The 17650-nt window shown below is 35.6% G+C and overlaps 1 protein-coding gene across 3 annotated transcripts in view; it reads right to left on the bottom strand.

Moving 5' to 3' along the window:
• Positions 1-17650, bottom strand: part of Lrp1b (LDL receptor related protein 1B) — a 1970757-nt gene that overhangs the window by 1297446 nt on the left and 655661 nt on the right. For all 3 annotated transcript variants that reach the window (XM_029472167.1, XM_021181392.2, XM_029472172.1), the window contains exon 3: positions 12057-12194. In XM_029472167.1, the coding sequence (XP_029328027.1) occupies positions 12057-12194 (138 nt within the window). The remainder of the gene's footprint in view (positions 1-12056; positions 12195-17650) is intronic.

Consider the following 17650-nt stretch of genomic DNA (forward strand, 5'->3'; position numbering starts at 1 on the left):
TGGACATGGTTGAGGAAGTATCCTTATGATAAGATGGAGCATCCTTTGGGTATATGCCTAGGAGTAGACCTATTCCTAGTTTCCCCCCAAAAAACTGCCATATTGACTACAAAATGGCTGTAAAACTTTCACTCTCACCAGCAGTGGAGCAGTGTTCCCCCTGATCCACAATCTCATCAGCATGAGTAATCACTGGTGTTTTTGATTTTAGCAATTCTGACAGGTATATGATGAAATCTCAAAGTAGTTTTGATTTGCCTAACCAGTAAGGATTTGAATAGAGATCAGGAGGCCTAGAGTTTGTACCTAGGTCTTCTGTATATGTGTTGTAGCTGACTAGCTTGACATTCTTACAGGATTCTCTAGCTCTTTTGTCTGCTTGTGAGACTGTTTTTCTCATAGTGGTTTGCCTTACCCAGCCTTGATATAATGGAATGTGTCTTGTCATATTGTAGCTTGTGATGCCATGTTTAGTTGATCTCCCTGGGAGGCCTGATCTTTTCTGAGGAGAAGCAGAGAGGGATGGGCTGGAGGAGAGGAGAGATGATAGGAAGAGACTGGGGTAAGTGGAGTCAGGGGGAACCTACATTTTGAAATATATATACATACACACACACACATATATATATATATATATATATATATATATATATATATATATATGAATGAGAGATAGAGAGAGGGATAGAGCGGAGAGAGGGAAAAAATAGTAAAAACAGCACAAAATCTGGGTTATGGAAAGAAGGTGGGAGAACTTGTCAATGTGTACAAGTATAACCACTTAACAGCATTAGTAAGGCGAATGGGCTATTCTGACAGGAACATGGAAAAGCAGATTGTTTATGGGATGACTCACTGTGGAGGCCTAGGTCCGGGGGTTTCCAAGGAGAACTTGATACTTCTTGGAACTAGGTTAAGGGCCATTAATATGAAATTTTAGTCGATAATTACATTTCATCTTACCTATAGTCTGATAACATGAGTGAGGTTGAATTTTTCAAAGATAATATACTACTTTATTTAGTGGGGATACTTCAATGAAGAGACTTTGAAATTGTGAAAGGAGTGGATTGTTTGACAGCAAAGGATAAAACACCTGGAGTTTGCTGAGGGGGTAAAACATGAGTAGGTTAACCTTCCCAACCATGTGTGTGACAGACAGGAGGTTTTAAATGATAAAACTGCAGCCTGCTTGGACCTGTGCTAGAGCAAAGGTACTGTGAGGGCAATGCTCCACATCAAAAGCTCCAGCTTGGGAAAATAAAAATGAATCTGATAAAAGAGACAGGACTGAGAATGCAACTGCAGGGGTGTCCTGATCATTGATAACAACTGCCTAGCGAAGTGTTTCCTCTGCATCAGCATCCCAAGGGGTCGCTCTACATCTGAGCTGGAAATAGAACTTATTAAAGATCATCTATATGTTACTGTTTTATAGTAGTGAAAAAACCCCCACAAGATTAAAGGAAGTGTCTGCAAATTCATAGAGGATCTAAGGCTAGGCAGCATGTGTCAGGGTCAGAGTGCTTATAAAGAGACTTTTAAAGGCCACTGAGAGAACCCTAAAGAGCAGGGGAGATCCCAGGTCATTGGAAGTGTCTGCAGCATGGGATGTCTACTGAGGCATTGTGTACTGAAAGTGGCAAAGCTGGAGGGTATAGGCTACTGAAGCCCTGACTAATACATGAAATTGCCTTATATGTCTCACTTGTCAGAGATGGAGCCACTGGGCTTGGCGTTTACTCTGCCAGGTTTCAGTCTTTGCTGGGTCTATTATTATTTCTACACTGCTATTTTTAACCTCTTGGAATGGAAATGTCTATTGTGTTCTATCATATGTCAAAAGTAGGTCACTTTTGTTTTATTTAATATTCACATAGAGTTAGGAGATTTTCTTGAGTTTCAGATGAGGATTAGAATTCGTTTCTACACAGGACCAACACTATTTAAAACTAAGGAGGACTTTTCAATGTAAATAGAAAGCATCTTGATTTATAACATGGCCACTAAATTATGGAAATAAGGAAGGGAATGTTTAAATAGCTTAACTTATTTTTTGAGTGTTAAGTTGGTAAGAGGCAAGCTTTCAATAATTAATATATCTCGTCAACAGGATCTAGAGTTCTCTAGAAAACAAACCTCTGGATATACCGTGGAGATTTCTTTTAGATGTGTACAGGCTCTGTATATCCCTATGAGATATTATCTTGAGTAGGTTAGTTGAGATGAGAAGACCTACGCTAGATAAGGGTAGCACCATTCCTTGAACATCAGTCCTAAAAATCAGGACAACAAGGAAAGATCTGACTATGGGCACTCTTTAGAACTTTCTTCTTGAATGTGGATGAATGATGCCAGCTGCCTCATACCAGTGCCACCTTGACATTATCTCCACAGTGAACAGTACCCTATAGCTGTGAGTCAAAATAAACCTTTCTCACTTAAGTTTCTATCATCATGCTATTTACTCATAACAACAGGGAAATTAATTCCTCTTAATGCCAGATTTCTATAATTTCTATAATTCCAGATTTAGCTCAGCAAATTATAATTATTTTAAATAATTATAGGTTAATTATTGTCAGAATGATATCATGCTATTTTTAATTCAAAATGTAAATCATTCTTCACTGAATAATTATTTTATTTACAGATCTTTCTATGAACACTGAATTCCTAAGTTTGTGAAATCACTGATTTTTTTTTTTTAAGGGAACAGAATCCTGAGTCAGGTGATAACTGTGCATTATACATGTTTGATATTTAATTGCTCAGTTTGTTGTTTAGCCAGCATTTTTTTCATTCAATTAATAAAACTGACAGCAAATACACAGTTGGTTTAAATTGTCACTCAGTTGATTTCCTCCATGTCATCATTACTGGTTGGAAAGTGTGTAAGAAAGGATGCTGAAACCTGAAGATTTTAAGTGTTTTTCACTAGAGACAAACTAGCAAATGAAAACTCAAGGTCATAGTTTAATCCCTGTTCTTAAGTGGTGTTCTGTGCGACTCTTGAGGATACACTTCAACATCAGCAGCCTGCTTTAATTCCTTGCTCTTTAGAACATCATGCTGTGTGTGTCAGAAACACAATAATGAGTCATAGGAGATTTGGTCTCAGATTTGGAGGTTGAGTGGAGAGTTGAGTGACAGTTTGTTTAAACTCATATTTTTGAAAAATATTAAAATAGTCAATTATTTTTCAAAGTTGAGGAACAAGAAGATAAAATTTCAGCATCATAAGTCAGTATGTTAGTTGCTTACTGACATTGGGATTCTGGTGGCTATAAATAGCAAATATATTTTTAAAATGATCTTCCATCTGAAAAAGGATTCTCTCAACATGACAGCCCAGGACTCTGTCTTTGACCTTCACTTAATGTTCTCCATCTAAGTGACAACATTAATGAAAAATATGTAAGATGGGAGCTGAGGAACATCAGAACAGAGGGCTGTTCAGCTCATTGTCTTGTGGCTATAAAATGTACTGATTCTCTTTCTAAGAATAATCAACCTGACTTGCTACAAAGACGCAAACATCCTAGTCTCCATCTGCTAAGTATTTAAACACGATAAGATGGCACCCTTATAATTCTATTGTGCATACATTATACTATAACGTTTTACTCTCTTGCCCTTTTCTGTTTTATTCAATGCATTTTAAATGGGTTATGCTGCATGCATCTTTATTCTAATGTAATTACTCTTTGTCTGATAATATTTCTTTTCAGCTTCAAGGTTATAGGTCTTCGTTTTTATCCCTTCATCCTTCATCCTTTCCACAGATCTCAGTTCTCCTGAGCTCTTAATGCTCAGTCATACATTCATCCTTGCAACAGGCCCCTGGTTTTGAATGCTCAAATTTTCTTCATTGCCATACACAATTCTTGGAGTGACATGCAAATCAGCCATCGGCACTCTCGGGAAATCTCTTTGCAGTCCTGCAAACAAAATTAGATATTCCTCATTTATTCTTCCTCAGCAATTTTTATCTCTCCCCATTACACCACAAAAATTCCATGCAGGAACTGTCTGTATTCCTGGGTCAGATAAATGGGTGGATTATTGTCAGTGCATAAAAAGTTTAACTCATATTGATGAAAGAATTACTTATTTTTCAACTAAGATATTTTAAACATCATTTTATCCATATATAAATTATATGTTACAACTTTTTCTATCTTATCACTATCATATCAGGAAGAAATTCATGATGAAAGTATAAAGATTAATTACTCCCATAGTTAATGAATATGCATATGAATTAACTCTTCTAAAATGCTGGAAAATTAACATTTTTTTCTTTTAAGGAAAGATTAACATGGCTGAGAAAATTGACTTATGTTTATTCTCCACATAAGTTTCTCAGTTCTCTCTCTCTCCCTCTCCCCCCCCCCTTTGCCTCTCTCTCTCTCTTTCTCTCTCTCCTGAATCAGATCCTGACCCACAGAATTGGTAGGTTTCCCCAAACATTGAGAAAGGCTTTAAAATTTTATCTAAGGATTCAGCTATGTTTAGGAAATACCAATAATAATAATAATAATAATAAAATTCTTCCTTATTCAGAGACTAAAGGTTCACATCAAAGCAATTATTAGAAATACTCCTGCAGACACACAAAGTAACAAATACAATGGACATTCCACTGATGTAGGTGTGACACATTTCTATATGTGTACATTAAAATAGAACTTAAACCAAAGACATTTCAGCAAAAATTGGAAATACTTGATACACAAGGATTTTTATATAACTAGTGAGTTATTCAAAACACAGAAATATGTTACTAATAACTAATTTGAAAATACTGTTTTAATAAAGAGATAGAATCTAAAGACATTTTTATAAGGAAGATATTGTACAGAACTAAAAGGAGAATTCTCAACTGAGGAATCTCTAAAGGCCTAGAAGCGCCTAAAGAAATGTTCAACATCTTTAGTCTTCTGGGAAATGCAAATCAAAACGATCCTGAGATTCCACCTTACACCAATCAGAATGACTAATCAAAAACTCAGGGCACAGCAGATTTTGGCAGAATGTAGAGAAAGAGGAACACTCCTCATTGCTAGTGGGATTGAAAACTGATAAAACCACTCTGGTAATCAATTTGATGTTTCCTCAGAAAATTGGAAATAGTTCTACCTGAAGACCTAGGTATACTTACTGCTCCTGGGCAGAATATATACCCAAAAGATGCTCTACCATATCTCAAGGACACATGCTTCACTATGTTCATAGCAGCCTTATTTATAATAGCAAGAAGCAGAAAACAACCCAGATGTTCCTCAGTGAAAGAATGAATACAGAAAATGTGGTAATTTACACAATCGGATACTACTCAGCTATTCAAAATAAGGACATCATGATATTTGCAGGAAAATGGATGGAACTAGAAAATATAATCCTGAGTAAGGTATCCCAGATCCAAATTGATATAAATGGTATGTACTTACTTGTATTTGGATATTTGCACAAAAGCTCAGAATACCCATGATACTACCAACAGACAATATGAAGCTTAAGAAGAAGGAAGGCCCAGGTGTGATGCTACAATACCACTTAGAAGGGGGAACAAAATAATCATGGGAGACAGAGAGAGGGACCTTGATGGGAGAAAGGTGAGGGAATGAATAAGACAGGGAACATTCAGGTATTGGGGAGAGAGAATAAAAGGACAGATGGCCAGGAGAATTGGTAGAAATAATAAAGCAGTGTGGGGTGGTAAACAGGGGGAACCACTAGAAAGTACCAGACATTAGAAATGTGGGAGATTCCCAGGACACAATGGGGATGTCATTACCTGAAATGTCTAACAATGGGAGATAGAACTTGAAGACACCATTTCCAGTAGATTGACATGGGTCCCCAGTTGAGGAATGGTGTCACTTACACTTCTAAAATTATTCCTTTGTAAAGGTACATGCGGGGACAAAAATGGATCAGAGACTGAAGAAAAGGCCATCCAGAGACCACCCTACCTTTGGATTCATCCCACACACCGATATCAAACCCCAACACTATTGCTGATGCCAAGATGTCCTTGCAGACAGGAGCATGACATGGCTGTCCTCTGAGAGGCTCTACCAGTAGCTGACTGACACAGATGCAGAAACTTACAGCCAACCACTAGACAGCACCCAAGAACCACAATGGAAGAGTTAGGGGAAGGACTGAAGACACTTTAGGGGATTGCAACCACATAGGAACAGTATCATACAACAGTATAAACTGTCCAGACCCCTCAGAGCTTCCAGAGACTCACCTACCAACCAAAGAGCATACATGGGCTAGTCTGTGGCCCCATTGCATATGTAGCAGGAAGCTTCCTTGTTTGGTCTCAGTGTGAGGGGATGTGCTTGGTTCTGTGGAGGTTTGATGCACCAGAAAAGTGGGATGCTAGAGAATTAAGATGGGAGTGGGTCAGTAGGTAAGAGAGCACACCCTTAGAAGTGAAGGGAAGGGGGGCAACATCTGAAATGTGGGTGAACATAATTTTTTTTTAACAACGGGATCTTGTTTGAGGCTGAGGTACACTTAATACAATCCTTGAGTTAATCTCAGAATTGCAGAAAGGAGCGACCTTGCCTAGGATTCATTTTAATTAATGTATTTGATGAATAAAAATGCCTTTTCTGAAAGTGTGTTGTAAGTATTGTATACCTGATATGTGCCTCCTGTGTGAGCAAGTTAGAGGAAAGCATTTGATTCCCTGGAGTTGGAATTATTGCTGGTTATGAATAACCATGTCGGTGCTGGTAATTACACCTGCTTTTGTTAAAGTGAGACATCTCTACAGATCTGTCTTGTACTTTATACTACACATAAATTAATATGCATATGTTTCAATGTATATCCATGTACAAATGTGGTTATATAACAAGTTTTCAATAGTGCACAATTCTAATCTTATATCTCGAACTTATACCAATATAAACAATATTACCTTATTATGAAGAATACATAGTATATGGAATAACAATAAACACCATTAACATGAAAATTTTATGGACTAATTGACATTTATAAAAATAATGATTTTTATATTGAAAAAGAATGATTGTCCTTTGTACTATGTACATATGGTGTATATCCCTACACATTATTGTGCATCACTGTTGAATGTCTTCTTCCATCATTATCCACTTCATGTTCTTTGTTTTAGGTTTTCTACTGAACCTCTTGACATTGATTCAATTAGTCTGTTTAGTCAGGAAACCCTATGATTCCAGGAAACCCTATGAATCCTGTTACTTTCTTCTTTTACAGTGCTGAAATTACAGGTATACATCATTGTAGATCTGACATTTTGCAGGATGCTGGGGCTTGTGTTGCAAGGTCCTTGCGTGACAGCAAACATTTTACAGTATGAGTCATCTCCTGTCCACAGTATAAGGATTATTGTTTTGTTTCTGGGACTAAGGCTGTTCTGGAAATCAACTAGGATCAAATGTCATAGCCTTTTATCTAATTCAATTGCTAACAGTAATCTGTAAGAAGAAATACTTAAACCTGAGGCTGACTTTAGACAGTCTTACCTCCTTACTAAAACTAAGCCCAAAACTCAAAAGACCTTTATAAGTTGGAAGTGACCTGACCACAAAAGCCTGAGTCTTTATGGCAGATTCCATCTTACAACTGCCTTTTTTATTTGCTAGTGTCTGTCTGCTTACTTTTTTCTTTTTTCTTTTTTCTTTTTTTCTTTTTTTTTCTTTTTTGATTGGTAGATTAGATACTTTTGAAAACAGAGTCTCCTCTACAGATCAGGCTGCCCCCTAAATACATCATCAGCTCTTTCACTCCTTTTCTGTGATTATAGGTTTATGTAGCCATGACTAGCAGCCTACACGCTTTTGAATGATTCATGGCACTTGAGCAGACAATGATGATTTCCCTTCCTGGGGTGAAAACGGTTATGGCTGTGAAATTTGTCTTCTCTAACATTATTTCCACATATATTACCCTCTATATTTTTTGTTTTGACTTCTGAATATTTCACATGGTAGTTGACAAAGATGGATTGATGTGAGAGTGAAGGTAAATGGCTCAGTGGGTAAGAACACAAAAACAACTCAAATGTCTTCACCAGTTCTGTAGTTCCCTCCCTTCCGCTCTCACATCCCCTTCCTTACTCAGTGCCTTCCATCCTTTCTAGTAGGGTTGGACTAAATCTTATCACTTTGCAGTCAGCGTTCGAATTACTAAGAGTGCTAATGCATCCTCAACCTTAGCCTCATAGCAGCCATAGACCTAACTTTAAGCTGTCACTTGGCTCTATCTCTAATCTTAACCAGCATCATAACCCCAGACATAAGTATCAAACCTCACCCATGATCATAACCTTAACCCAAGTCCTAAGCCTAGCCCCAGCCTTAATCCCACTCTTAGCTTTAAACTGCCCTGATCGATAACACTAAACCTAATATATTATAAAATAATAAATAAAACGGTTGACAAAAAATAAACCAAGACAATTTTTTCCATGTGAAATAAGGAGAGGAAATATTTGGCTTCCAAATTATTTTTAGATTAATTTTGTTTTAGGAGAATTGAATATATATGAGTATTAAACAAGGAAGTTAAATGATGACTAAATTCCCAGTGATGGGTCATAGAAAATAAAAGCTATTACCATTTACCTTAGTCAATTCTCAAACAGATTTTATAAATATATCCAGAAGGTTTTAAAACCAATTTAGCATCAGATTTAAATTTTGTTGATAACAAAGCAAAAGATAAGACTAAAGCTATATAGTTTAAATGTTCTGTTTAGTTTCTAAACTCAAAGAATTTGAATTCTTGACAAGTAACTAAAGATTAAGGAGTGCATATTACCAAGGCTGAATTCCAGCAGACGTCTGTTAAGGGTCAGGTCCAATTAAAAACATAATATTATTTCAAGAAAATAAATGTTTATATAAGAGAACTTTTCCTGTATAAATGCAGCAATTATGTGAAATAGTAGACTCAGAATTACATAAAGTAGTCAAAACTCTTAAGAGATGTCTGTGGGATTTTTGTGCATACACTGTGTGGTAGGGAGGTATTTGGGTTTGCTTGTTTGTTTGTTTTTGTCCGAATGTTTCATTTCTTAAGAATTTCAATTCTTCTCATATTTAATCTCTGTAGGTTTCCAAGGACCTTGACCACTGAATGGAATTAAACTCTATGGATTAAATAATTATGTTTTTCTATTGACAGAGAAATTGGAACATATTTCTCAATGACTTAACTGAGCTTTGATGTTATTTTCATAGGATAGGAGCAGATTGTGTCTGGAGAATGCCCTTCCCACTTGCATTCCCATGCTTTGGTTCTTTAGGTAGTTAACAAAATCTAACTAGGGTTAGAATTACCAAGAATCCTTCTTTCAAATGAGTACATAAAATGCGGACATAAGCAATGATCTTTAGAAGGTCAAATTTAAGACTGGATTTTTATATATGCTGTGGTTTAATCTCTGCTAGCTCCTTCTAGCACTCACTATACCTGAATTCATATCTCACACTTTACTGTATGCTTTTATTGCTTCTGCATCTTGATTAGGAAAAAGGTGCTACTACTTTGAAATATTGTATAGGAAGAGATGAAATTTTGAAAATACAATGTGGTTATTTTGCCAGTGGTTATTGTTAAACATCTTACAAGCAAATTCCTGTATATTACTATGCCCATATAAAAATCCATTTTTTCATCAAATGGAACCAAATTATGAAGATTAAAATATCTGTGTTACAGAAAATCATTAATAATAGATTATTTTCTTTATTATTTTGACTAGAAAGGAATTGATTTCGCCAGGAAACATTCAGAAAACAATTCACTGAACACAAAAGAACTCCCAAGAACATAATGTTCAAATCTTTAAGCTTTACTTATTATTAATTTTAATAAAAACTACAAATATCCCACCATTTATTAGAAGAAAGAGCCAAATTCATTTCTGAGTCATGGCTTGGGCTTTGTGTGTAATTATTTAAATTAGAGTACATGCTCTGAAAGCAACAAGAATTTAAAAAAAATTAATGATAGAAGTAATTTGGATGGACGTCACAGCAAGCACTACAAAGTGGACTTAACCATTTCTTTTCTTATATTCTAGCTATAAGACTAAGGTACCTAGATTCTTGATGCAGGGGGGTGGGGGGGTGATGCTTGGTAATCTTTCAGAAAATTTGCTTTCATCAAGTATTAATAAGTAATACAGCACTCAGAATATGGGAAGGGAGACTTCCATTCCTACAAAACAATTTTGCTGACAACTAGCCACTTTTGTCTAAGACACAGAACATACATTAAGAAATGTTCTCTGAAAGATGTTTTCTTTTTTCTGTTCATATCTTGGAGGCAAACAGTTACATACAGTTTTTAATTAATCTTCTCAATGAAAACATATTTAGTCACTCAATCTGGAATGGCATATATTTTAGTCTTGATTCTACTATTCTATATTATGCATTCAGACAGGCAATTGGGGCAACTATTTTTGATATAAACCACAAATGAAAATTTAACTGTATTATTTATTAGGACTTAGTATATCCATATAAAAAGTAGTCTCTAAGTGTGAACAGTTCACAGAAATGTAGATACTGAGTTTCTCTCAGAAACTGGGAAGTTGTTGGCTGGTGCCTTTTCCCATGTCAAAGGCAAGTCGCTTCACTTTTATTATATTGTATTTTCTTTATGTGAATGTATATATATATATATATATATATATATATATATATATATATATACACACACACACACACATATTTGTGGATCTATACATATGCCATCAAATTGCATGGATCTTGCATTATATGTAGCTATAACATCTGTGGTAGAAATTGAACTTACATCCTCTTCAAAATTAGCAAGTGGTCTTAGCCACTAGTCCATCTATCCACCTCTGTCTCTACACTTTTTTAAAACCTCCACTATTAAATATATTTCACTGATCCTAATGTGAGGAATATATTCTTGCTTGTGTCCTGGCTTCAGTATTCCACTATGGAAGTTGTTCCTTTCCTGGGCGCATCTTGCAAACTCTCTACACAGAAATCAGCCTCTGTCCCAACATTCCAACATAACTATACTAAACCTGCTTAAAAAGTTTCACTCACATTTTAAAATCCCTTTCATGTATGTATGCCTCCTTTACATTCCTACAATATTTCCCTTTGATTGATCCTGAAGGACTAAATATTATCAGGAGAAGTAGAAGTGGCTCCTCAAACTCTGTCCCCAGCCCTACTGTGTTGCTTCATATGAAGTGATGGACAGTCATGTTCCAAATACATAGAACAGAGGACTGGTGCTAAGACCTAAGTACAGAGAATTGAGATTTGGAGCAAGTGTCCTGGCACTAGCCTGTACTATCTCAACGGGTCTGAGGACAATTGGGAATAGGGACAGGGGTGGAAGATTTCTGCTTTTGCCCAATGTTGGCTTGACCCCCCTTGTGTTCACAGGCTTTTATTTTTCTTAGTCTCATGTTTTAATTCCTGCAACCCATTCTCGGATTTTTTTTTCATAGAATGTTCCATTTTCACTTATATTTTATTTTTTATATATTTCAGTTTTGTCTCATATATTCATAGAAATTATAGTCTGGTATTTAAAAGCACATTAAATTTTCAAGAAATTTAATAGCATAGTAGGAGAAAAATAGTACTAAATAGATACCTTCCTATGAATACATCAGTTTAAAGATAAAGCTGTAGGATTGTTCCTGCTGATATTTTGTTTAAGACAAAGATTGAGTAAATAAGCTGCAGAGAGTCAGCATATGATGATAATTTCTCCTCCCCTCCCCTTTGCTCAAAATAACAATTGCATGTGAAAGAGTGTTTCAAAACCCTAGCTTCAAAATCTGGATGTATGTTTGCTAATATGTTTTCAATAAAAAGTGATAATTACATCTTTGAAGTTCATACTGAGAGACTGGAAATAAAACCTATGCTCTTTTGATAGCTACAGTTACAGTTGAAAGAAAAGGCATTTAGACTTCTCATTGAATTTTATGATTATACAAAGTTGAATACTTCAATTACACTCTTCCATGACAGACTCACCCTGGCAATGCCCTCCTTCATCAAAGCCATTTGGGCAATCTACCACTCCGTTGCACAGTTGTGACAAATGGACACATGCGTTGGAGCCATGGCAAGCAATGTGATTCAAGGGGCACTTGATCTCCATCTCCTCGGGACCTTTAAGTGAGAGGAAGAAAAAGTCCATGCATTAGCTTTGTTTTTCTGCATGTAAAATTTAATAGCTTTAATTAGTAAATAAAACTGCAGAAAACTCAGTCAGAGCACAATTCTGATCACCAAAAAACATAAAGATGATCCCTGTTACTAGAACTCTCATTTTGAAAGGTGTATAGCACATGGCATTTTATATTTTAACTTCAAACAATGTATTAAAACAAATACACTTTTCACCCATTAAAGCGTTATGGATTGCAAGCCTAAGAACTAGTACTTTCTCACGTTTCTTCCTAGATGAATTTGTCAAGGATGTCAAACTTTTTCACTCTCAATTTTCTTAATGATGGAACAGGTTTTTTTTTTTTTGTCAAAATATCATTTAGATTTAATTTGAACATCAAATTAGTGGTATTATCATAGTTAATAAAGAATGCTTTAACAAGAGAGTTGCCCTTGAAAGTGTTCTTTTCTGTTGTTAACTAAAGGAGGAAACCAATGCTTAAATGTTTACTTTCATCACTTAAGATGAGACACAGTAATAATGAAGAGTCATGTGAAATTATGGAAAGTGAGCAAGAAGGGACTTTTATAGAATGAGAAAACAAAAGGAAAATTATAATATATAAGGAAATAGAAGCCAATATTGCTAACAGCAAAAACAAACAACAACAAAAAAAGAATAAGAAACTGTGGATTGCTCAACCTTTAGTAGGACATATATATATATATATATATATATATATATATATATCCCATATATATATATATATATATCCCATTCTCATATTCCAGGGCTTAGAGTCATTGTTTTAGCGGAAGCAAAAAGGGTGTAAAATTTGAATGCAGTAATGACTACAACATAACAAGGCTTTTGAAATACTGCAGGGCAGCTGCTACACACGTAAACTCAGTGGTAACTACAGCATGCACAATACGAATGCAAACTCAAACCAGACTGGATACCATAAAGGAGTGAACAGTTAAGCATGAAGTTCTTTACCTAGCCATGAAGTTATTGGCAATTAACAGCTGCTAGATGAAGAAGCAGAGAAAATTTTCTTTAGAGGTGTGGTTGTCCAGTGGAAGACTACCTAATCCACTAGCATAGGAGCAGGATAAAATGGACTTGATCAAGAAAGCTGTCACACCTATTAAAAACAATGAATTTATGAATTTCTTGTGGGAATGGATGGAACTAGAAATTATCATCCTGAGTGAGATAACCCAATCACAAAAGAACCCACATGGTATGCACTCACTGATAAGTGGATATTAGACCAGAAGCTCAGAATACCCAAGATACAATTTACAGACCATATGAAGCTCAAGAAGAAGGAAGACCAAAGTGTGAATACTTTGGTCCTTCATAGAAAGGGAAACAAAAATACCCATGGGAGGAGTTACAGAGACAAAGTGTGGAGCAGAGACTGAAGGAAAGGCAATCTAGAGACTGCCCCACGTGGGAATCCATCCCATACACAGTCAATAAACCCAGACACTATTTTGGATGTCAACAAGTGCTTTCTGACCGGAGCCTGATATAGCTGTCTCCTGAGAGGCTCTACCAGTGTCTCACAAATACTGAGGTGGAGGCTCTCAGCCAACCATTGGACTGAGCACAGAGTCCCCAATGGAAGAACTAGAGTAAAGACCCAAGAAGCTGAAGGGGTTTGTAGCCCCATAGGAGGAACAACAATATGAACTAGCTAGTATCTCCAAAGCTCCCTAGGACTAAACCACCAACCAAAGAAAACACATGGTGGGACTCATGGCTCTAGTTGCATATGTAGCAGAGGATGGCCTGATTAGTCAGTCATCAGTGAGAGGAGAAGCCCTTGGTCCTATGAAAGTTATATGTCCCTGTATAGGGGACTACCAGGCTAGGAATCAGGAATGGGTGGGTTGGTGAGAAGGGGGAGTGGGTAAGGAATAGGGAGTTTTCAGAGGGAAAACTAGCAAAGGAGATAATATTTTAAATGTAAATAAAGAAAATATCTATTAAAAAAGTAAACTGTAGGGTAAGTAGAGAAGGTGGTGGATCTGGGAAGAGCTCTAAAGAACTAATAAATACATTATATATTCTCTGAAAGGCTGCTGTTAACAATTCTGAGGTATACTCATAAACCTTCCATATATCTTTACTAATTTGTAACAAAAGTATTACCAAATATGTGAAATATATTTTACTATAATATTTCTTTAGCTTGAGAAATCATTATTTCTAAAACTACTTGTTTATCTCAACTGTGCATAAATATATTCATATTCATAAGTATAAATGTACTTAAGTTCAGAACAGGTAAAAGGTAACTGAATCACTGATATTCTAAATACCTTAGTAATGTTTGTAAGATAAACATGACACAAATTGACATCACTTCAAATTAATATTATGAAGCTCTAAATACCTATTGTCACCAGTTATAAAAGAACTATTGAAAATTAAGTGACTTACTTTAAAAGTTAAAATTAGGCATAAATGTCAAAGTGGTGTTTAGGCCATTAATGTATAGTCATGTTTACATAAATTCCAAATGTGTATATGTACACATTGGGGAGATTTTAGAAATTCTATAGTAGGAAAATAGAAATTAATTAGTAATTAAAAATTGTAATTGCCATGAGTAGGTCAATGGAACTATGACATCCTATTTAAGATGGCCAAGAAATTAAAGACTGCAGAAGAGAAAGGAATATTTAGGTACAGAAGTAAGGCTCACTCATCTTTTTGCCAATTGAAACAATAGAGACATGTCTCAATTATTGACCAACAGTGTACAGAATGATGAGACCCTTCGTAGGACTAAATCACAAGATAAATGGAGAAGCTGTTCAGAAGCTGTTCAGGCTGCCTAACTTGTACACCAGCTGGGGGAGTCTTCATTCTTGTCTTCCTTTGAACTGTTACCATGGAAATTACAATGTAGCTAGAGTTTGGCTTGGGATGTTTTAGTCAATCTTCCTAAGACTCTCATACTAAAGTGTATTAAGAAAGTCAGTATAAACTCAGAGGTTCTTTATAGAAATGGTCCTTCTGTTTAAGAGTTCAGTACACAACTAGGTATAATAATATATTAAATAGTTTGATCAGCGTCAAAATTATTTCATTGAAACAGAGAAAATCCTATATGCATTTGTACACACTACACACAGTCCCTCTCTCTATATAAATATACATACTTATATACATATATGTATAAAGCTATATATCTACATATATATATGTGTGTATATATATACATATATATTAAGTTACATGATAACCTTCAAAATTATAACAATCAGAAATCTATTCCTCATTAGAAATATTTATATTGTAGCCATTATCCAAAACAGTGTTTGTTCTTGAAATTACACACTTTCATCAATTAGTTGAAATAAACATTTTAAAAGCTAAGCTTTGATTTTCAAGCAAACCTCCTAGGTTGATGTGATTCTTCTGAATTCTTATAAAAGTTAGATTATGTTTTGAATATGGAGAAAATATTTTTTTCTCTGTTTCGTAAAAAAGAGCAAGAGAAGACATGTCTCATCTAATGTTTTGCCTAACTAAAGATGCTGAGTTTGCTTTGTGTTAGACAAATGTCACAACAGAAGCAACACAGGAACCCAACACTAAGCTAACCCTGCACCCTGCTGTCTCAGACTACATTCTGCTCTGTCTACCAAGGATCTCTCCTGCTGTCTTTCCTATTTATACATTTCCAGCAATCTTATGCCTTCTTTCTGAAATCCAATTAATTTCTTTTAACCTGTATACAATAATAAATCTTACCGAGTGAATATTTTTCAAATAGCAACACTGTTTCCTACATAAAAATAATACGGCTAGACATATTTTCAGAGTTGAGATTGTGCACGCTGCATGCCTCTTCACAGACTCTGTTCCACTCTCATCATCCTCCTGATTTAGTCTTCCTCAGCATAGTCAAGTTTGATCCTATAACAGTAAAACATCCTAGAAGGTCTAGTGCACAAATAAAACTACTCATCCTTATGGGAACTTAAATTCTATCAAACATGACATACTCTGCGTTATTTATGGACTATCTTCAATTACTAAATATAAAACTAAATATTAAATTGGAGTTTTGTACATTGTGAAAGTGTGGAACCCCAGATTCCTTCAGAAACTTCCCTGCTTTTCTGTCTAAATGAATATCCTACTTTGTTATCGCCTGCCTCTCAGACTCAATCACATTATTTTGGATCTTTGTGGCTTCATTGATTTTCTGGCATACTTACATAGAGTACACATCATTTCACACATGCAGATATACACCTAACCATCATCAGTCTTGAAAGCAAGATCTTCAGTAGGGCATAATATTTAGGTTTCCTGAAAGTTTTCCCATAACTCTCCACACTCGACAAACTCTATAGTCCATCACTCTGGATTTGTTCATGACTACAATTTTCAAGCATTTTGTTTTGATATTAGAGTGTGAGAAATCTGGTATTACCAATTGTTTCCTTTTTATCTATATACTACAATCTCCTAACCCAGCCAGATACACAATGTGCACTTGATATTCAGTTGCTGAAAGAACACAGAGTATAAAACACTGCTAATTAACATTTCTGACATACAAGAACTTAAAATTTTTCTCCCATTAACACAATTAATTGATAAATTTGCACTAAGAGAACTTTTACCCTATGACCACTTTAATTTATAATGATTCTTAATTTCGGGCCAAATTAAAACAAAAATGTCTTGGCTTGTTTTCATTATCTAATTGAAATTTAATGAGCACTGCTTGCAACTAATATTGAGATTTATAGGATGCTTCATTCAGTGGCCATTTCCCTCCCATGACATACCATATTTACTCTCAATTATGGAGTTTTCATTATGTGATACCATCATCTAGAATGCAAACCTTTATTCTTTCTTTCTCCAACACAATCCATCAGTGTAAATTCCAGCCTTGCTCATGGAGTCTGTTATTTTTGAGAGACTAACAGAGTAGAAAGAGCACTAGTTTTGAAGACCAATCCTTGGGTTTGCTTTTATAGTTACTCAGTAGTCACCTAAACTGAGTGCAGTGCTTACTTCACTAAGATTCTTGCAACACTTGGAAATAGAAATAATAAGAGCAACATATGGATTCTTTCCAGCTTCTGGCTATTATAAATAAGGCTGCTATGAACATAGTGGAGCATATATCCTTATCACATGTTGGAACATCTTCTGGGTATATATCCAGGAGTGGTATTGCTGGATCCTCTAGTAGTACTATGTCCAGGTTTCTGAGGAGCCACCAAACTGATTTCCACAGTGGTTATACCACTTGCAATCCCACCAGCAATGGAGGAGTGTTCCTCTTCCTCCACATTCTTGCCAGCATCTGTTGTCACCTGAGTTTTTGATCTTAGCCATTCTGACTGGTGTGAAGTAGAATCTCAGGGTTGTTTTGATTTGAATTTCCCTGATGACTAAGGATGTTGAACAT

Source organism: Mus caroli, chromosome 2, assembly GCF_900094665.2.
Source record: "Mus caroli chromosome 2, CAROLI_EIJ_v1.1, whole genome shotgun sequence".
NCBI classification, from domain to species: domain Eukaryota; kingdom Metazoa; phylum Chordata; class Mammalia; order Rodentia; family Muridae; genus Mus; species Mus caroli.